Genomic DNA, 23,498 nt, shown 5'->3' on the forward strand with positions numbered 1-23,498 from the left:
CACTTTGTTTGATGAAAGCACTTTATTGTAAATTTTGCTGTAAATTTTGTCAGTTTTCAAAAAAAAAGATTGGCAGTTAGGAAATCTTCTGCCGTCTTTTTTGTAATAATTGATTTTTAATATTACAGTATTGCAACAAATTTTCATTCGCCTTTTAATTTTTGTCAGATAATTATTGCTTGGTAAAAAGTGCTAATTTTCTTGATGCGTGATAAATTTGGAATCCAAAGATATTGAAATCTTCGAACGGATCAATGATTCATGTAATAATGGGAAGTCATTGTGTAGGTTGAATTACATAGAAGGTGTTCTTCAGCCAGTAGGACATAATGTACAATAACAAAAGCGGAGCTACTCCCACATGCATCCTTTAGTCTATTGGGTTGTCTAATTGATATTTCCCCCCATTATAGCATTTTATTAAAAAAGATAGGTCCGTTCACTCGTTAATGTTGTTCATTGATGTAGTTCACATTTTAATTGAAAAGTGATTCAACAGTCAAGACAAAATTATTTCTTCTTGCTGTCATGAAAGGTTATGTTACAGTTTTTCTCGATTGCTTAAACACATTTCTTGAAATTATGCCTCGTATTCTCAAAACAGTAAACACAAATCCATAACATCTCACCCAATTCCCCAAACATCCTATTTTCAGGTCAAAATGAAGCTCTCTTCTAAAAACCATTCAAACAAACTTTTCCCCCAGATATGACACACAAGCCCTCAAACACACCCACATACAACATAGTCTTAGACACTGGTGAGATAAATTCAAAAAACTGTTACTAAAACCTCTTATTGTGATTCAAGAATAATTTGACAGCTTAGTGTTTATTAGAATATACAACATAAAAGAGTGCACATAGAGCAAAATGCAAGAATGAGCTTTAGAAAAAAATAAAACATTACACTACTGTCAAGTATGAAGATGATCTTACAAGACAAGAAAAGTTCAAAAACCAAAGAACAATATGAACTGGTCATGCAACACAATACAGTATACAACTGCACAAATAACATTTACATTCAGGCATTTAGCAGATGCTTTTATCCAAAGCGACTGACAGAGAAGATAAGAGAAACAAAACAGTGAAGCGATTTGTCAATAGGAGGCAATGTAAAAAAATATGGCATCCTCTGCACCTTTGGCCCAATTTAGTAAAAGTATACTATTTTCAGCAAAAATACGGAAAAGGTAAAAAAAGCTACAAATGCACATTTGTAAACTTGACAATCACAAATTTGAGGGTGTACACGTGCTACAGTTTACAGTTTTACAGTTCTGGATACAGAATAGTGACATATCTCTCATATAAAGTGTGTAGTGTAATTATACTGTATGTTTACAGTAAGTAGTATAAAGCCCAGTAGATGATTCTAGGATGCACAATTACATGTGCTCCTATTGATATTATCCTGAGATTCTGATTGGTGTGTCATCAGTTTTGCCACTAAATGTTTACTGGTGGATAAATGTGTTCTATTTGAGTTTACGTCTTGACACTTCAGTTCATTATATTGTGTGTTTGTGTTTTCTGAATGAGAACATGGTTAAACATATGCAAATTGAAGCTGTTTGTGTGTTGGGTTTGTACAAGTTGGTGTATTGTTCTGAGAATGTGTTTATAGTTGTCAGAAAATGATGAATTGTTTCATGAATTGTGTGTTAGCAATCGAGAAAAACTGTAATAACTGAACAAGAATGATGTGGTATTAGTGTAGTGCAGTGCATTTTTATGGACCGTTCACACCAAGGACAATAACTATAAAAAAAAATATATACAGTAAATATGAGTCCACAACTATAATGATAATAAAGAGGAACGAAATCGTTGTCATCACAAAAACAGCCAATCAAAATCCATTCAAATTTCAAGTAGACACACATTAAATAAATTAATACTGCTGCATGCAAGCTTAGAATGAACAACATTATGATTCATGATGTGGATTCTATTCTATTCTATTCCAAACATTATTTTTACTCTTGTATAAGTTAACATGGCTAATACTAATACATTTTTTAGCTCAGCATTTGTTCTGTGTAAATCATGCTGCTGTTTATGCATTCACATTATTTACATACTTGACCTTAATAATGAACATGGTAAAAAATCCTGTAAAAAAACAAACATTTTCTGGCAGCTGGGGCACCAGAAATATTCCATAAAATAACAGTTTTTCCTGTAAAATTACATGGTTTTGTCAGTTTTCCTTGTAAATTTGCTCTTTTTCTGTAATTTAATGGTTTTTGACCATATTTCAGAAATATACTGTAAAAACAAACATTTTTTGACCGTATTTAAAAAATACGTGAAAGATCTGTTAATAAATCTTAAAAAAATATTCTTTTTGGACATTATACGGGAAAAATCTGTTAAAAATAACAGTAACATTCTGTAATTTTTTTATTTTTATTGTTGTTTTTTTCAATCTGTGTTCATTTGAAAACATTTTAATGTTAGATTTTTTTATGATAAACAAGTCTTGGTTCCGTGTTGTCTCTACTTAATAACTACTGTTAAAGAACCATTTGGTGCTGGGTAGCTTACGATGAAGTATAAAGACGAGCTTGGGGCAGTTGTATGGAGAGATGGATATGAAGGGGGTGAGAGGACCTTTTTAGCAGCAATGATAAAAGTGGTGAGAATACAGCAGGCCAGATGAATGTCAGATCTTTCCTTTGCTGTGGAATCATTCACACCACATTTAAATATCAAAGGTAACAGGCGTCCGGAAACCCTCTGCATACCGGTGAAACGGTCTCTTCTGACATATGTTGGAAGAAAGCTTAGCATTAACCTTATTTTGGTCTGGTGTACGATTTTTAAAAATGGCTATGGTGCTTTTTCTTGAATAGTCATCACAAATGAGATCGTAACTAATGTGGCTGACCTACCTGTTGTTCACCTGGGATGCACAACAACGCAACAGGCAAGTGAAAGATTGTGTGTTGCTTGTTCTTTGTGGATACTATATCATCTTGCCTCTTCATACATCTATTGGGAGACCATAGTAATTGCTGTATGTGGTGAGTAACGTTTGTTTTTTAGTTCAATGAGAGATGGAGAGAGCTCATATGTGCATTTCATGAAAGCATAGCGCACCTGCATCCTCTCAGCAGGATTACGGCTCATCAGCGCCCCCTTGTGCTTTATGCAAATGCTGCATTTTGGAAGAATGTTCACGTTCACATTTTAAGACACTGTGGACATCGAGAAAGGACAAAAATGCGTTAAATAGTGGTCCATACTATACTCGGTTGAACAAGTTGTAGCAACATTGTAAAGACTTAATTATTTTTATATTATATATATTTTTAAATGTTTTATCCTATTTTTATTTTATCTTAGTTCAGGTGATTTTAGTGATGATGGGAATTTGGAGCATTTTTATCGTATTTATTAAGCTGTCTGCTTAATTTGTTGTTTTTAAAAAGTGTGTTAAGATATTGTGTATGATAAAATGATAAAACCTGTTTTTAATTCATTTTTTTGGTAGGTATCATAAACAAAATCTGCTTTAACTCTTCTTAGTCAATCTAAACCTCATGCACATGCATCAGTGTGTGTGTGTGTGTGTATGTGTGTGTGTGTGTGTGTGTGTGCGTGTGTGTGTGTGTGTGTGTGTGTGCGTGTTCCTATACAACTAAGAGATATGTATATATATAAGATATATACTTCTATAGTTTTTCCCACCCTCCCATACCCCTTGAACATTTACATGTGCACAACACTTCCAGGTTCCTTTTCCACAGCCCCATCTGTCCTTATCCTAAATCCATCCCCCTATCACCTTTTTATCTGCCAACGGGGTGAGAGCCAGACCTGCCATCCATCCTCCTCTGCCATATGGGTTTTAAACCTCCGGTAAGCCCTGCCAGAGCCGTCTTTCACTGGGACTGGTCACTGTACTGGAAGTATAATTTACAACACTGCTCTGTACAGTATTGATATTCTTTCTAGATGCCATTACGCATAACTACATTCATTTAACTTTAATGTAATAATCAGCACAGTATTGCGATGGATTGCTTAATAACAGAAATAGAGTGACCGTGCTATGGCTTTGATCAAAAGATCTGGCAAGCTTGTTAGAGCTTATTAGAATTGCAGATTTTTATTAGTCGTTCATTTTTTTTCACGTAGTTGAACAGATGCTAAAAGATAAATTAGGTTTAAGTCTGGAAATCCTTAGTTTTTGTGTTGAAAGTTATTATTTATTTAACTGTCATTATTGAATGTTTAAGAATCTGTCCTTATAAATACTGTGGAGGTAACATGGTACAGTGAGGGAATGGTAGGGTATGGTAAAACAATGATACTGTACAAATACAAATTGAAAAAGGATTCTGAATAATTCTGTAATTCATATAGTGCTTATACTCTAGGGTTCATCAAAAAGTACAATGCCATTACCATGATACTGGGTAGTTTCAAGGATTTTCTTTTTACTCTATTGTTTCAAACTTCTACCACTAGATGGAGCCATGCATGCGTCTACTGAGACCAGCTCACACCATTTCAAACACAGAAACAATTCAAACGCACAACAAAGAGTAACAGGTGTCTCACATGCCAAAAATAGCAGAAAAATACACGTCAAACATTGGCAATTATTGAAATGATCCCCATATTGCAAATGTGGGCAGTAAAATGATTTTGTATGTGTAACACATTTTGTAACATGAAGTGCAATGAAGTGTAATATAGCCATTGTAACTTCATGAAAACATTTTCATTTTGTAAGTAATAATCAGCCAGCATTTTCTAGTAATATATATTATTATATAGCATACAATGTGAGATATGATATACAATGATAATGTCTAAATATTTTGTCTTTCATTGGTTGTGTGTTTTCTTAATAGTTGAGTCCATTGTGTGGAGGAATGGTTTTTGCTTTTATTTGTATGAGAATGGTTTTGCTTTACAGTTTTGAGCTCGATCTTGCACTTACCCGTGACATGTTTTTCTATTAATTGGGAGAAAGCAGGGAAAACTTCCTTGGGCTTGAATATTATAAACATCACTTCATCTAAAGATTGCAGCTGTCATATGATTATATGTTTTGCAGATGATGTCCTCGCTGTGTACAACAGTTATTATCTTGTTTAATGATGTTATTGCTAGTCTTTCCTCTTGCTCTGTGTAATTAGATTCTTCTGCATCAGTGCTTAAGAATGTGACAACTAGAGTGTGTGACATCAACCTCTGGCATCTCATGAATGCAAACACACATTTATATGTTTATTCAGATCTGAACCGAACGCACAGCCATCTTCCAAGTGACAATCAATAATCGTACACAAAAATAAAATTGAGCTCATTGTCTGAATATGTGGTTTATGTAAGCCTGAGTTGGTTACAGCCCAGTTGCTTGAGATGGGAGGACGAGGCTGTTGCTAGGTAACAGAGCACAGAAAATCACAAGCCAAATCGCTTGAATTAGGGCTTGGTTGAGATGCCGCAACGATCCCATAGATGGGCTTTATTTAGTGCTCTCGATGGAGCTTGTGGTGACATTTCTGAGGTGATTATTTTGAAAGGTACCCAGACTCATTGTGCAAAAGAAAGAGTTTCATTGTTGCCAGAGCGGGGTGTCTCTTACATTTACACATTTACGCATTTAAATGTTTTTATCCAAAGCGACTTACAGTGCATTCAAGCTAGAGCATATATTTGATTAGTGTGTGTGTGTTACGTGGGAATTGAACCTACAGGTTTGATTCCCTATGAGCTATTTCAAAGTTTCAAGAGATGTGCAGTATTTACAGACATTGTATAAATGTAGCTTAAGGCACCAAAAAGAAATACAAGTAGGTTAACTATTAATAATAACTATTAATGTATTACAATTGATAAAAAGATGAAAGGTTATGTGTTTAAGTCAATAATATACATTCAGAGGATGTAAAAAATGAGAGCATGTAAGTTTGACATCTCTCAGTTTAGGCTAAACTGTTAATACATATAACACAATTTCTCCTTGAAGACTGTAATAAAGTACACTAGGTATCCATTTGCTCATGGCCCATTTGTGCTGTCAAAGAATTGTACAGACTCCTAAAGGTCCGATGTTTTGGAGGATCTACTGACAGAAATGCATTATAATATATATAACTGTGTTCAGAGGTGTACAAAGAGCTTACGTAATGAAGTGTTTTGTTTTTATTACCTTAGAATGAGCTATTTCTATCTACATACACCGCGGGTCCCCTTACATGGACTTCGCCATGTTGTTTCTACAGTAGCCCTAAATGGACAAACTGCTCTACAGAGCGTGTTTTCGTAAATACGTAATCTTCTTCGGCAAAGAAGCGAAAACGCTACGACAATTTAGTTCTGTCAGCCGCGGTGTTGCTTTGAAAGGGGGGAGTGTGCCGTTGGTTGCAATTCGCAACCTCACCTCTAGATGCCGCTAAAACCTCCTTGTTCTAAATTATTGTTTAGGTGCGAAAATATATTTGGTTCTTTATATCACTTTGTGTCAAAGCACTGACTAGATGCTGCTGCACTATTTGTGAGAAATGCATCATGTGCATTTGGATAGTTTGGGCAGTGCTTAACAATTTGGATATACTGTCCACAGAATAGATTTCAAATGGGCATTTCAATTTGATTGAGCGTCTATAGCAAACCCACTAAGTGTCTGTGGATTTGAGGGGCAATGCAGCAGGAGAGCTCTGTGTTTGGCTGTCTATTTGAAAGATCACAGCTGGGAAAGGTGTCGGTTGGTGAGCTAACCCTGTACAACCAACAACGGGAGGAGCGGATTAGAAATTCAAGGGTGTACAGTCACCATGGAGACCACTATTAGGATGACAAGGACACTGCATTATGTGGGAGCAGAGATGTTTCACAGGGTCATGTCTTTTAGATAGCTTTTAATTAGCGGGAAATAAAAGGCTTAAACGGAGAGGTCAGGGTTCACAGATTTATATCGGATTAAGCGCTAAAAGAATTGTCAAATTAATTTAGCGTGTGATCAAACACAGACCTTCCTGGATAAAGGAGAATCACCATTGCATGTGAAGACGCATTTATGTACAAAATCTGATGAGAGATACATATTTTTTATGTTATCATAACAATGTCTTTTAGATGTCTGCTTGCATATCTTATCCCCCGATTGAAAAGAGAACTAAACGACTGCTGCTCGGACCCCTCTCATGCTTTCCATAAGGCTTATTCAAGAGATTATTATGAAAACGTGTTGACGTGTGATGAATGCATATGCTACAGGAGTCACTCCCTTTTCTCTGTTCTCTATTGTCTTTCTCTCTCTGTGACACACATTCACACTAACAATTTTTCTTACTCTGTCAGCTTTGGACACACATACACACACACTTCTTTCCACCCCCTTTGTGGAGCAGAACTATACTTTGAGATCGTGTGGCATAATTGGCCATTGAGAATGGACTTTGGCAGCTCCAGAGGGAGACTGAGCGTTTTTTCGTGTGTCTGTGCGAGCTCGCTCCGTCTTATTTATAGTAGTTCTCAATATAGGGCACCTGGTGAAGTCTTCTTCCTCACCTTTTCATCTCAGCTTCAGTGAGGTGTACTAACTCTAATCGGGGTATCGAAGGGGTTCAGAGATGCTCAGACAGAGCTATTAATTAAAAAATACTATTTCACATGTTACACTGTTTCCAAATTAAATTTTCTGTTTTCTGAATCATGTTTTTAATTGCTTTTAGGAGGAGAGAGAGAAGAAAGATGTCTAATTTCAATCATCCTGCAGTGATGTTCTGTTGATGATAACCTCAGTCTGGAACCATCCACTGGGTCATTGGTCTCTTGCAGTTTACATCATCATTAATAGCTGCATCTGTTTTTTCCCACTCTGCTTGAGATCTCTATTTTTGTAATTGACTACTATTAGCAGGTCCGTTCTGGCCTTAACTGTTCTCTTCATTCATTTTATACGTCACTCTCTGGCCTCACATTTGGTTTGAGACTAATGTGATGCAAATGCGTTTATTATTTGGTTATGTTTTTATATGTTGTGTTTTTGGTTGGTCTTTTGTTAATTAGTAGCAAAGCAACAGTTTATTCACTCTGTGTAAATAATAATGTATTTTGATTTGGTTTATTGTCAAATACAGTACAAGATGTGGTTTGACCAGGTCTGCAATTAACACTACAGAAAAGACAAAGAACAATCTGTAAACAGTAAACATGATAAACAATAAATATACAGTAGAAACTAAATAATTGATTTGTCAAAGAAGTAGGAAGTCTGATTGTAAGTATTAACAGGAACATGTTCCAAGTGACATTAACAGGCACCACTGACAAAAAAGTTGGTGTCATACATCATATCATATAGCTTTCCTGTGGCTCAGTGGTTAGAGCATGGCACTAGCAACGCCAAGGTCATGGGTTCGATCCCAGGGGATTGCACATAGTCAGAAACAAATGTATAGTACAATGCAATGTAAGTCGCTTTGGTTACAAGCGTCTGCCAAATGCATAAATGTAAATATTATCAATGATGATGCCATGTTTTAGGAGTGTACAATTCGAGTTCACTGCGCTTTAAAAGACGTGTGTAGCCTACATTTAAGCTTCAGAAACATCATTCAACTCCAGAAAGATTGTTCAACTGATCATGTCCTGTTTCTTTGTGTCAAACGGCTCCAGTACTGCACGCATGGGTTGGCAGTAGAATTTATACGTGTGCTGGAGCGGCGACTTTTAAACATAAGTCATCTTTAAACTCAAAGCAAGCTAGTATAGAGGTTTTTTTTCTCCTGTTGCATTAAATGAATGGGTACAAGTGTCTATTGTGGGTGATACATGTGTACTTGCTTGCATTAATATTCTTCTAACACTCTTGCTCTAAAAAGTCACAAGAAAGGAGAACATATAGTGCGAGACATTTAAAATCCATTAGAAAATGTATTGGATGTTTTAGAGTTGTCACCATTTATTGTGTGGTTGGAGGGAGTGGTTAAAAAGTAAAAGGGGTTGGTGAGGTCAGTTAAAAAGGAAAATCGTTGACGTGGAAGTTATTACATTTTGATGAAAGATTTCGCAAACTCATTTCTCTGGAAAATGCATCTTTCAGAGCCTGCAAAGAATGTAAACAGGGCCGTGAATATTCGTGACGTAAAATAAACTCAACGTAAACTCATCTAATCTTTCTTTTTCCTCGCAGGCAAGATATTGTTTTGTGGTTTACACCACAAAATTAATAAATAAATATTAAAATAAATTAGTCATAGTTTAAGTAGCCATAGTTTTTTTTGTTTTATTTTAATAAAGCTTATTTGTGGTAAGTCTTACCACAATTTATATTCGTAGTAAACTAAGGTAATTTGTAGTAACGAATTGTAATCTGCCAGCATGTTTACTGCCGTTAAACCTAACGATTGGCTGATTCTTATAGCAAACCTTTAACGAAGTGAATGTTTAAAAATACATTTATTTAGTTAATACTATCAATTAGAGGGATTTATATAATGGCATAAAGCAGCCTTTTCGATGGGCATATGTATAACAGCTTTTCAGACTCACGCTGCAAATAACAGTCGGAGTGCGCGGAGAATCCAACGCGCGCTCAGACACATTCGCGCTTTGGTGAGGGGCGGCCAGGTGCGCGTGCAAAGCTTAAACTAACCACACGCGCGCCTCTTCGCGCAGCACAGCACACACACATTGAAGATGGAGCTTGTAGAGCACTGTGTTTGATGCTCGGAAAAATATCCAACAAACATTGCATAGGTTGAAGAAGGAACGAAGGAAACTAGACAGCAGTCGAAAATGGCTTTTTAGTTTTGTCATTGTGTTTTAGTAAGAAAAAAAACAAAGACAGTGCTGATTCTGTTCATCTGAAAAGAGTCATTCATGGGATGTACGACTGGATATTGGGATTAAAAACGCTTTTATTCCCTATTTTACTTTCAGGTAATGCTACTTCAGTTGTTTTTAGGGATGTCTGATGGAGTAAGCTACGTGTTGCGCTCGGTTGGAGGATACGGTCGTTTATTTACTCCGTCGTTATCATAAAAAGGAAAACACCCAACCTGTGACAAACTCTTGCAGTTTGGATGACTCTTTGCGTTTCACCAAGTGGATGTGATCTCACTTTTTTGCATCTGTTCAGTACGCTGAAATACACACAGCCCTGTTTACAAACGGGCTAAGCTTTCGCTGTTTCTGCCCCACACAGAATGGCTCGGTTCGGAGACGATGTTCCCGGTTTGCTGGGAGCCGGGGATGGGGGATCGGAGCGCAATCGGAACCGGGAGGCTCCCGCGGTATCCACAGGTGGAGTTTCACCAGCCTTCAAACAGACCAAAGCGCAGCGAGCCCGAACCATGGCCCTGTACAACCCCATACCAGTCCGACAGAACTGCTTTACTGTTAACAGATCGCTCTTTATCTTCGGAGAGGACAACGTCGTTAGAAAGTATGCCAAGAAGATAATAGAGTGGCCATATCCTTTTGTCGAAACGGTAAAACACGCCCTAACTCACGACACACGCACACACACAGTGTTGACAGCGTGTTATCAACATGTTTTTAAAGAAGCACATGCACCTCTGTTTTCTTTAAAAAAAACTGTACAGTGTTTGCTCATGCCCAATTGTACTATAATTTCAAGTCTCCAGACAATCCCTTATTTTCTGGAAATTGTTGTTACATAACATACAAAGTTGAAGGTTGTTTTTTTACTTTTCAAACGCACGTAATGTCCTTTTACGCCACATAACCGAATGACGTGCATTCAGCACCATGGACAGCGGCATTCCAGTAGACTCACAAAGTCTAAAGAGGTAACATATATATTTTAAATCTTTAATTTGGTTACACAGGGATATTTTTATCATGTGTTCAGTTAAAGTAGTGCAAGAAGTGTAAAACATATGCTATTAATCCTGGTAAAATGATAGTGACCTACTGTAATGTCTTTGTGGTTTTAGCATTTTAAATGCATGAATCAAAATAAAGGAAAATAAATCTCACTATGTGAGTAACTGATGATTAAAAACTATTTTTTGATTTACTATGATACCCCACAGGAGGAGTTTGGCTACATTGAAATGATTCTAAACTTCAAAGTGACACAGAGCTATTTAAAAAAGGCTTTGATGCAAATAAGATGAAGATGATAAGGCTGTATTCGTCACAGGTGCGCAACACAGGAACAACTGTTGGTTATTGTTTAATGTTGTAGCAGAGTGTCCTCTTATAAAGGCCAGACATACTGTAGTGCTGTGGTTTACCATCTAATTATATTAATTATTGGCAGAGGATGGTAAGAATTATTATGAGTGTAGTGTATCACATAGCATGTGCATGGAGAAACATTCACTTTAGATGACTTCAATCATACACTTAAAAGTAGATTATTCTAGTCTGTGTTTGTTTAAGGAATAGTTCACCTTCAAAATAAAATTTCTGTCATCATTTATGCACCCTGTTGTCATTTTTAACCTGTTTGATTGTCCTCTGCAAAACACAAAAGAAGATTTGAAAAATGTTGGTAACCAAAAACCATCGGTCGCCATTGACTTCTATTGTATAGACACAAAACCAATGCAAGGCAATGGGGACCAACGGTTTTCTGTTACCAGGATTGTTCAAAATGTCTTTGTGTTCTGCAGAAGATAGAAAATCATACAGGTTTGAAATGACAAGTGGTAGTGTAAATAATGACAGAATTTCTATTTTAAAGGTGACCTATTTCTTATTACTTACCTCTGAGTAAAGAAATGTTGGGCCAACATAAGTTGATGTTAAATCTAAATCAGTGAAAGCTGTAATTTGTTGAGAAATCTATAAACGAACATCTTTCCTTTTCTCTGAAATGCCAAATGAGTATACATGCTAAAAACAGAAACTTCTCACACTATGCAGGCGAGGGCTGTAAAGTGTGAACCAATCTGAGCCTTCGACAGAGGCGTCAGTTACAGAGAAGACCGTCATTCCAAAACGTGTCTGCGTATGTTTATTTCTGTTTTCAATTGGCTAAAATTCTTTATTTGAGCCAAATACCATTTCCCTTATTTCTAATTCCAGAGGGGAGAGACATAATTAGATCCGGTGTATGCAATGATCATGTGACCAACGTTTTTTTTATTATACTGATGCCTGTTTCAAGAAACCAATGTGCTGAATATTACAAGCTGTATAGCAGCCCAATGAAAGGAGAACAATTCAGGGGAGTGATATCATGGATACCTGCCCGTCCATGTTGATTGATACTTCTTTTGTGCTTTACCTTTTTTATTCAGGAGCGCGTGACTCAGAGTGCGAGCGTGCGTGCGTCTGCATGTTAAATTCAATTATAGCATCTATCTGTAGCTCTCCTGTGCTCATAATGCAGGTGTCAGTGTCCACCATCACTTTAGGCAGATTTGAGGCATATGGTCACACATCTCTTAGACTGAGAGCTTCGGGGAGCTGAAGAGACAAATGCCCTGCTAATGGTGCTGTAATTACTTGGCATTGCCCCAGAACAAATGCAACTGCAATCTGTCCCGTAGTAAACGGAGAGAAACATGTCCCTATGGGAGGAATATTACAGTGTACTACGAAGAAAGATTAACAGTGTAGTTAAATGTATGTTATGGACTCATTATAGTTCAGATTTGATGTCAGTAAGTGCCATATGATGCCCGATAAGAGCTAATCAATAACCAACGTATTGTACAAATGTTTATATGAGGGATTTTGATGATGTGAAGAGCAAAATTCTAGAATGAAATTACAAGTGTAATTGGTGTAAAATTGTACATTTTTGTTTTTTAAAAGCATTATTATCTAGTGATAATCAGTTTCCAGTATTCTTTGTCTTTACACTGATTCACACCTGCATGAAGAATTTTTTAAGGTCAAATTCGAAAGATCTCAATTATGCTGTTTCCTAGTGGCTGGAATACACTACAAGACTTTTAAATCCGGAAAGATTTTTTTTAAACTAGACATCATACACTTGCAGACGTTTTGAAAGTTTTAGATAGAAACACACTAACTGACCAAATCAGTGGCACAGACTTTCTGCAACAAGTCCAGACTGAAAATCTGAGCAAAAGTCTTGTAGTGTATTTTAGCCTTAAGACACTTGTTTCCTCCAGATTTTGAGACAATGTCACATGCATCCCTTCTGTAGGCTGCAGTCTTGGAATGCATTACATGAAATATAAAGACGGCCGAGGACATAAGTAATATATTATGTAATAACTGTAATTCATTTCATACATTTAAAAAGTTTAAAATAAATACTGTTTAACTGTTTACACCTAAAATATTCCTCAGTAAGAATCTGTGTTGTAAATCACATCTACCGTGAGGACATAGGTACAAGAGCTATTCTGATCCTCCTAAGGATACACATGCTCCCACGTCAGTCATTTCGAAATGCTTTTGAGTGTTTTTTTAGATGCTGTTGAATTACGTAGGTCAATCATGACATCATTAGGAAAATCACTTGTTGGGTTGTCATGGTTTCACAAAGGTTATTGTGAAGCCACCGCACTTACTGTACTAGTTTTGACAGATCCCTGTAATTCAGAAATGTGATGAAATATATATTGCTTTAAAACTGAACAATATACATTCAGTATATTTTAGACACATGTCTCCCACACAATGTTCTGTGGTTTGGAAAGTACAGCATTTGCATGTCACATTTTTTTTTTGCACACAGATCTTGTTTCTTGTTTCGTAAACTTTCTTATAAAATATCTACCCACATGATACTGTTAAGTTTTAATCTGATTTGTCATTTCTAATTGAAGACTGTAAATATCATCGCACTTCAAATACATTCTAGAAGCTTGAACTTGTAAAAACTGTAATTGAATCCATAACAGATTTATAGTAAAAAGGCAACCCCCTCAAATATAAACGCACAAGAAATGCCTGTGGCATAACCGAAGGTCATGCCGGTTTGCAGAACAGCATGTTCGAAAGCCATGTGTGCCGGTGCATTGACAACCTGCATGTGAGAGCGGTAATTTAGCAGGGCTTTGTTTGAAGTGCCGCTCGACACGTGATTTCAACTCGAATGTTGGAGCTGACGCTGTGGAGGAGGGTCAGCAATGTAGTCATTTGGTTTAACTGGAAAAGATCGAACCTTTTGGGAAGAACACATGAGGGGACACTTTGGAGGAGACGCTCTGATAATGTCATGATTTGTCTTGTGGGGCAGGTTTAGGTCAATCATGACAGTTTAGCGGTGGGGTCAGGTGGACAGGTGGATGTAACGGGTCGATGGTGTCTGCTGGAGGGACGGGAGCTTAATGAAGCGACTCAAGCGAGCGGGCCACTGTGCTGCTCGGCCGGTGGGAAATCCGCAGCTGTTAGCCCTTTTGATCCCCACTGTGTGGCGGAGGGAGGAAGTACCCTACCGCGCTCACGCGTACTCAATAATTGATCCTGTCACTTGGCCCTACGACTCCCCCTAGAGAAAAGGAGATATAGAGGAAATGAGTGGAGTGGGCAGATGGTAAAGACCTCTTCATTTTTCCTTAATCTGGTTTGGAAAACACTCAGAGGAACAAGAGCTTTAAAGTCAACATGAACTCCAAATTTACCCGGTTTACTTTTCTAATATATAATGTATTATGTACTCTACGAGATGTGCTCATTTTCGCCCCAAATGATGGATGTTGACCAGAAAGATGTATTAAGTTAATGTTAACTAATATCCAAGAATCTATTTAGAGAATATTTTTGACTTGTTGTAAGTAATGCAGCCTTTCGAAAATGCTGGTAAACATCCATTTCATAAAGGTTATGGCAATAATAGCAAATAATGATAGATTTTGTGAGGGTGAACTTGACATTCAGCCCTCATCTGCCCTTTTTAAAACTGCCTGGTGGTTAGATTGCTCTCTCAGAGTCGACCGTGATCTATCTCTGATGATAGATTTCTTGATATAATCAATTTTTTCCTCATTGAATCTTTTGTTTGACTTGAATTGATCACATTTATAGAAGTGAAATGAATGTGTATGCATCATTCTGACATTAAGCGCTGCACTGACGTCATTTTATTATCTATAATCATTTTTGTATCTGTCTATTTCTGTCTCTATTCTCTTGCTCTCATCCACCCGGCTTTCAATGGATTGAAATGCGATTCATTTCTTTCACTCAAAAACCAAAAACACATTATGTTACATAATGTGAATCGTATGACATTTCATTGCAAAATCGTACACGGTTATTTTTAAAATGTGTTCCGGTAAAACACCGAAAAATAAAATATGGGACAGAGTTGAACAGTAAAGTTAGATGTTTGTGAAGAGAGAAACTTTCCTGATCCTGTGTCTGGTATCTGAAATATTCAGCACCAGTTTTTAGGAGTTGGTCTGGTAATATATGCGTTGTATGTACATATATGTATGTTTATATGTATATAAAACATATAAATGTAGTTCATACACTGAAAGGATGTTTGTGTTGATGAGCATTTAGCAGCACTAATGGCCCAAAGACCATATTAACTCTGAGAACTGACTTATGGCAAAGAGGAGAGCCTGTTGCCACGGATACCGCTATTTTCTCTCTCTCTCTCTCTCTCTCTCTCTCTCTCTCTCTTTGCTCTACACTGTAATGACTGTAGTTTTTCTCTCTGTCTCTATCCTTGTATTTTTTAAACACTATCTTATCTCATAAAAGCCAAGATGTGTCTGTACATTATGTGACTTCAGATTAATCTTTGACAACTTGTAGTGAGCCAGTGAGTGTGCTGTCAAATATATTTTTAGGTCAAGGACTGCATTTTGAAAAAAACAACACCTCAGTACGTCTTTTAAGAGCAAACGGTTTGTTGTGTTTTTTTGTAGAATAGCAGAATCCGAATGCTGCTTTAATATTTAATAGTAAGGTAAAACTGAAGGCAATTTAATGAAATATATGCAAATTTGTCATTTGGAAATATCAAAGAACAATATGACCTTAAGAGAAAACTCTCAATTCTTTTGATTGCCTTAATAAGTCGTCTACTGTAAATAAAGAAAACAAATGTTCTTAGATGAAAACATTGAATCTGTATTAATGTATCATATCTATTCATCTTTCGATAGAAGATTATTATGAAATGTCCATATGTCATGTTCTTTAACACCCCTGCCATAGTGCCTGGTTTGCTGTTCAGTTTACAATCGTCTCTGTTTACTTGGTTATTTTTTTATTAACTTTTTTTTTTTTAATATCCCCCCAACATAACCTTATCAAAGCCGTTTTTATGAAAAGTATTCATTAGAAAATATTGTCGCCTTGGAATTCTGCATTCTGAGCAGTTTTGAGCAGTTTTTGATAAAATCACAGAATATGAATGTGAATAACTAATTTGAGAAAAATGTCAGATAGAACCTTATAATTCCAAGGCAACAATATATTGAATTTAATTGTATAATTTAATTGATAAATTATGTTGCGAGTTGACACTACAGTTGTACAACCCACTCAAGTCTATTGAGCTGAGCTGAATGTAATTAAAACGAATAGAGAGAGACTTCCCGAGAGATCTGTCCGCCAAGTGCCTGTTCTATTTGTACTGAAATCTCTCACTGTCTTAAGCAGATTTGTACTCCTTTATTTACTGACACTGTTTTTCATCCACACACACACATACTGGCAGAAAATGGCCAGTGCCCACGCTTCAAAATCCAACGTTTTTCTGCACCCATGCAAATCAGACTGTGAACTCAGTCATCACGGGTCCTGAGAACATCTTGTAAACTTGGAGTAAGTAGCTTTGATTTGAATGAAATGTTGCGGGTCAATTCTGTTCAAACTTCAATGTTTAGAAATACATTAACACAAGATGACCTCAGGGCAAACACTTGGATGTTTAAGTATAAGTGTGTGGATTCCTTAACCTTCCTGATCAACTCCGTTTGAATACATGATCCTGGCCACCATAATTGCCAACTGCATTGTTCTGGCCCTGGAGCAACATCTGCCCGGAGAGGACAAGACGCCCATGTCAAAGAGACTTGTGAGGACACACACACATATATTCTCAAATTCTCTGTCTCCCTTCTCTCTTTCTTCTGTTCTTTACTTCCTCTTGCTCTTTGTTCTTGACTTTATTCAGACTTTAGTTCTCTTTATTGACTCTCTAAGGCTAATTAATTAGTATTTTATGTGACCTCTGAGCAATGCTTGTTTGAAAAAAGACATGGCCTAACTAAATTAAACATTATTTGTGGCTAAAACCACAGGAATTGCTTTAGCACAGTTGTTGCATAATTGCAGACATCAGGGTAAAGTTCTTATTCTCTTTATTTATTTATTTTTAGGAAAAAACAGAGCCCTACTTCATAGGAATGTTTTGCTTTGAGGCTGGAATAAAAATCATTGCTTTGGGATTTGCATTCCACAAAGGCTCGTACCTGAGGAACGGCTGGAACGTCATGGACTTCATTGTCGTCCTGAGCGGGTAAGTGACAGCTTTTCTATCTTTGATTTGGAGTTTTGTTTCATGGCTTACATTCTACCTTTGGCACGGTTTTGTCGGGTAAAATAGTTAGCTTATTTGGGAGTTTGTAAGCATTTTGCACCACTGGGAGAAATGTCTCCGGAAAAAGAATGCTTTGCAAGCATTCTGCTCCTGTGTGCTGTTGCTAGACACCGGATTTGCTGGTATTTGCTGGACCTTATTTTAGCAGGCAAACCCTTCATTTAATCATATGTGGTAACTCTCAGACCAAACTGAGTGGCGAAATGAACCGCACTTTTCAAGCACTCCATCCCGATGAACAGATATTGCCTTACCGCTGTCAAAACAGCAGTTTCAAGAGGAGTGCTCCTCAAGGGAATGACTTCTGCTGCTTTCATTTCCAAAGTAAACCTCAATTTACCATCCTGAGAGAGGAGCAGGGGCCATTCATATCAGTGCTGTTATGTTCCTTACCTGTTTTTTTTTTCTTTCAGTGCAGAGAGTGAACAAATGGCATTTTTAACATTGAAGTTAATACTGGATTATTGTCTGTGTGGTGTTTTTAATATGTTTTGAGACATCAACATAGTTGATCGAGTGGATCAGGCTGTCCGAGTGATAGATGGATGAAGTATAAACTTGGTGCCGAAAATATAGTTACATTCAGGCTATTTTAAGGCATGAGGAAATTATCATCACAGGAAAAAACATATTGTCCCTGTCCTTCCGAAACCTCGGATGTCCAAATTCACAGTATTTCAAGGAATGATAAATAATTAAAATACTGTGTTGTCAAAGTTGATAGGCACCTTTAATACTTTTTATTAGTTAAATATTTGCAAACCCCACTGACAACCATAAAGGGTGACTAATAATAGTTATTTATGGAAAAAAATAAGAATTGTGAAATATGGAGGTGCAAGGTTTCAGAAGGATAGCAGCGATTTGCTGTTTTGATGCTCAAAGATGAGTTTTAAATAATAAAATTCTCGACTACAGGGGGACTTTACCATTCTTATTTTACAAATACAGCACTTATAGAGTAAGCAGACCTTTTTAATACCTGCTAGTCTGTGTGTGAAAATGTTGTCAGAAACTCTTGTTGTCTTCCAAAAAGGTTAATATTTGTATTATAGTTAGTAAATATTTGTATTATAATTTCATTTATTTAAAGGTCCAATGTGTAATTGTTTGGAGGATCATTGACAGAAATATAATATACAGTACATAACTATGTCTTCAGATGTGTATAAAGACCTTACATAATGAAGCGTTATTTTTTTATTAGTTTTACCTTAGAATGAGCTATTTCTACACACCTCGTGTCCCCTTACATGGAGTTCGCCATGTTGTTTCTACAGTAGCCCTAAACAGACAAACTGCTCTACAGAGAGTGTTTTGTAAATATGTAATCTCCTTCAAAAACGTGACGACATCTTAGTTCTGTGTCAGCCGCCGTAGTGCTTCGAAAGGGAGGGGCAGAGTGAGCCGTTGGTTGCGATTCGCAAACTCACCGCTAGATTCCACTAAATTTCATACACTGGACCTTTAATATTTAGATATTTAAAAAAAACATGTGTATTTAATGAGGTTAGCACTGTTTTGCCATTCGGCCTTCTGTAACATTCAATGTAATGGTGTACATATTTAAAACTGGCTTATACCCAGAGCCTAATAAGATCTTAACCCAAGGTTAAGTGTGTTGAAACCTGTGGAGGGAAAAAGAAGAAGGTGTGAAACACACACACACAGGACAATGTACGATATACATGAAATATTAATGGCTGTCATAGTGTTAAAGTACAAAGGGAGATGGGCTTCTTAGAGAATTTTACATGGTTCCAGTTCACTTTCATTATTGATGAGCTCTGGATCTTTGTCTGGTTTAAGAAAGGAGGAAAAACGAGACTTTTTAAACTTTAACCTATCCACCTTTGAATCTCTTGAGAGACTTACTGCTGAAATCATTGCACGCCAGCACACTTGTGAGTACCATAAGTCATAACCAAGTTGATTATGCCCTTCATAAAATAAACTAATCATCAGAAGTAATTATTTTAGAGGCCACACAGGAGCGGCGTTGTCTCGTAATCTTAGAAAATAGGATTGGCAAGGGTAAAGGGTGTAATTAATATACTGATTGAGCATCTCTTTCAATTGACTCACATAAAGGCTTAATATGCCTCTCAACACAAGCGTCATGTGCTCCTTTGACCTTAAAGGGGTAGCTCACCCAAAAATTCTGTCATTATTTACTCACCCTTTTGTCATTTCAGACCTGTAGGACTTTTTATCTTTTGCATAACACAAAAGAAGATATTTTGAAGAACGTTGATAATCGAACAACAGCGGAACCCATTGACTGCCATTGTATAGACACAAAACCAATGCAAGTCAATGGGTACGGTTCGGTTGTTTGGTTATCAACATTCTTGCCCTCTAAGCTGGTTCCGACAGGTTTATATGCTTTGACGCAGGATCCGTCTCTCTCTTAAGGATATGTCATGCCATTTCTAATCTAACTGTATTCCGAAAGGTCAGAATCCTTAACCTGTGCGCTTTTGGATTTTGATGCATGTGAAGGAACTTTAAAGGGATAGTTCATCCAAAAATGAAAAATCTGTCATCATTTACTCACGCTCATGTAATTTCATACCTGTATACATTACTTTGTTCCGATGAACACAAAGAAAGATATTTGGAAGAATGTTAATAATTTTCAGTTCCGGGACATCATTGACTACCATAGTTGGAAAAATTAAATGGTAATAAAAGGTGCCCGAAAACTCTTTGTTTTCCTAAATTCTTCAAAATATCTCATTATGTGTTCAACAGAACAATAAAATATGTTTTTTCCTACTATGGTAGTGGATGATGTCCCAGAGCTGAAAATTTCTAACATTCTTCCAAATATCTTTCTCTGTGTTCATTGGAACAGAGAAATTTATACAGGTTTGAAACAACCTGAGGGTGAGTAAATGAAGACAGATTTTTCATTTTGGATGAACTATCCCTTTAAGAGCTTACATTTAAGAGACATCATTTTGTTTGGATGGGACAAATGTAGTATGTTGGAGCAAGTTTTTCAGACATGAGCTGACCATCTCCTGTTTACTTTCATATATCCTGTCCGTGTTGCTGAAACGCAGAGGTAGTGTTTCATCAAAGTCGTTCAGCCTCATTAAGAGTTGAGTGAAGATTATAAGATTTGGTGGTATCAGAAGATGAGTCATCATCTCTCATTAGACTTTTATGGAGTCATGTGCATAATGAGAAGACAGGGAGAAGTAATGGAGAATTAATGAGAGAAATTAAGGAAGAGGACAGAACGCTCATCAGATGTGTGACATCATTCAAGTAACATTGTATACTGTACATATTAAAGGAGCAATGTGGAGATTTTAGCGGCATCTAACAGTGAGGTTGAGAAATTGAACCAACGGCTCATTCCACCCCTCCCTTTCGAAGCACTACGTTGGCTGCACGTGACTAAGATGTCGTTGAGTTTTCACTTCTTTGCCGAAGGAGATAACACATTTATGAAACACGCTCTGTAGAGCAGTTTGTCCATTTAGGGCTACTGTAGAAACAACATTGCGAATTCCATGTAAGGGGGGATGTATGTAGATAGCTCATCCTAAGGTAATAAAAACATCACGCTTCATTATGTAAGGTCTTTATACACCTCTGAAGACATCCGGATGGAAAGAAACAATATATTATATTGCATTTCTGTCTGTCAAAAAAAACCACACACAATGCACCTTAATCCAATTGTTAAAATGAAATCACAACGAACAACATTTGAAGCATTTATTAATCTTTTCATATTTTATGCCATATGCCTTTAACATTAAAAGTTAACACTTGGAAATGAATATAAAGATAATAAATACTAAATGATAAATGCTTTTTAAATTAAATTGCAATTTAAATTGCAAGTATTATTGTACAAAGTATATACTGTATACGCTGTGTATGTGTGCGTACTTTCTAAACAATAAGTATTATTATTTAATTTTATTATTTAATATAAACAATTAAAGACAACCTAAAACAACGTGTTCGCAACACATTTTACTTCTCATAATGTGACATTTCAGATAACAAATTTGAGAGTCATGCATGGTACATACATACAGTATCAAGAAATTAAACCACATTTAATTTCATGTTGACTTTATACACAATGTTGGATAAGCACGATATTGCCAGTCATATTTGTGATTGTTGCATTAAATCATTTGCGTTCAAGGTCCGTCCGCACGTCCTCGTGTCACGGCATTCACAGTTATCCAAGCACGCGGGCGTGTTTTTGTGCCGTTTATCGTTCCCCTTCTCTTGAGTGAGCGTTAGCAGCGTTGTGTACAGGAAGTACAGATTAGCGCAGTATGGTGGCGTGGTACAGCAGTCTGATTGTATAGTCACTGCGAGTAGGTGGATAAATGGGTTGCCAGTCCTTCCTTAAAGCCTATTATCGGCTGGCTCAGGACTCCAGTCATTTAAATGCAAATGGAGTCTTTGCAATCCTGGGTCTGGTTGCGAGTCAACATCCAGTGCCCAGAATCTTGGGGAATGAGAGCACCTAATACACAATGGCGTTAATAAGCACTGGTGTCTACCAGTTACCCGCCCCCTCTTTAAGCCGTGGGCATAGTGTACTCCTCTCACACCCTCAGTCTGTGCCCATGTGTCGGTGCCAAACACACAGAGCTCTCTTAGGGAACCTGATAAGCAGCCCTTAAAACCACCAACGTCATGTGTGCGCTTCTGTTTGAAACCTTTTGATTTTAAATACGCAAATGTGTAAAACTTGACAGTAAACGTCATTTATATATGGACCTATGTATATTCATCAAATTTCATCAAAATTCCTGTCATCAGCTTGCTGTGCCCCATAATCAGCCATTAAATCCATTTGTTATAATTATATTTTAAAAACAGCCTCATAGTCTAAAAAAACACAACATTTGCTTCTTATTTCCCTACGACAGGTAACAAATATAAACAAATAAGCTAATGAGATCTGCCTGCTTCCCATAAGCCCAGCGGTAGCCTAATTATCATAAACAGCTTTTGTTTAATTGATAGATCAGGTTAAATGGATCAGTTTAGTTGACACTAAAGAAACTGCGTCTTGTGGAGAAACCCTGGCTTCTGACAGGAGATATGAGTTCGTCGGGAGCCTGTCGTGCTGCGGAGGTGTCCGCGCTCTAACAGGACAGACAGCTGTCATCCGCGCACGGCCCCCCGTTGTTCTAGCAGGGCTTTACACCCACGCTATTTTTAAGAAGCGCTAGGCTAGAAGGGACAATGGTGAAGCGATGACGAGATAGCTGGAGAAAAAGATCTTGTCTTAGATTTATCACAGAGCATCTGTGACAGGCTTGCTGGAAGAAAACCCGGTTGATACACTCATAATGAGGAGCATCCTGAAGACACCATCAGCTGGACCAGGAGATGGATTTTAGCTTGTGCTTTGGGAGAAATACAGGCTGCATCTCGGTTTAGATATATACACACAAATGATATCAAAATATTACTTTTGCAAGCACTTGAAAGAGGCACGTGGTTTTTGGAGTCTTCAGTATGCATTTGGCAGTATTAAATAGTTCATCCAAAAAAGAAAATTCTTTCATCACTCACCCTCATGTCTTTTCAAACTTGCTTGACTTTCTTCTGCAGAACACAAAAAATGATATTTTGAAGAATATTGGGAACCAAACAACACAGGACTCCATTGACTTCCATTGTATGGACACAAAATCACAGAGACATTTCTCAAAATATCCTCATTTGTGTTCCACAGAAGAAACTGTGGAATTAATTCAGCCCGGACCTAATATGCCATCCAGGGAGTTTTGACATGTTTTGCATTTTGTTCTGGGAGGCACTAATGCACATCTCGCTATCACAAAGCGAACGAGAACTTAGATGTGAATACACACGAGTGCATGTGATTTTTTGTGTTGAGTTAATTACAGTGCCTGTCTGCTAGCCGCTCTTTAACCGCACCACGTGACCGTGCATTACAGCTTCTGGTGGATAATGTGATCGCACAGTCTATCATTACCTCAGTTGCTGGTGT

The 23,498-nt window shown here is 37.1% G+C and overlaps 1 protein-coding gene across 8 annotated transcripts in view; it reads left to right on the forward strand.

The window, feature by feature from the left end:
* The window catches only part of LOC130567820 (voltage-dependent R-type calcium channel subunit alpha-1E), a 101,111-nt gene that overhangs the window by 29,337 nt on the left and 48,276 nt on the right, over positions 1-23,498 (forward strand). For 7 of the 8 annotated variants that reach the window (XM_057356249.1, XM_057356248.1, XM_057356254.1 and 4 more), the window contains exons 3-5: positions 10,181-10,446; positions 16,860-16,966; positions 17,271-17,410. In XM_057356249.1, the coding sequence (XP_057212232.1) occupies positions 10,181-10,446; positions 16,860-16,966; positions 17,271-17,410 (513 nt within the window). Of the gene's footprint in view, positions 1-9,566; positions 9,916-10,180; positions 10,447-16,859; positions 16,967-17,270; positions 17,411-23,498 lie in introns of those variants that run through there. The other variant, XM_057356255.1, reaches the window with a different exon arrangement.

The sequence above is a fragment of the Triplophysa rosa genome, linkage group LG17 (assembly GCF_024868665.1).
Source record: "Triplophysa rosa linkage group LG17, Trosa_1v2, whole genome shotgun sequence".
NCBI lineage: Eukaryota > Metazoa > Chordata > Actinopteri > Cypriniformes > Nemacheilidae > Triplophysa > Triplophysa rosa.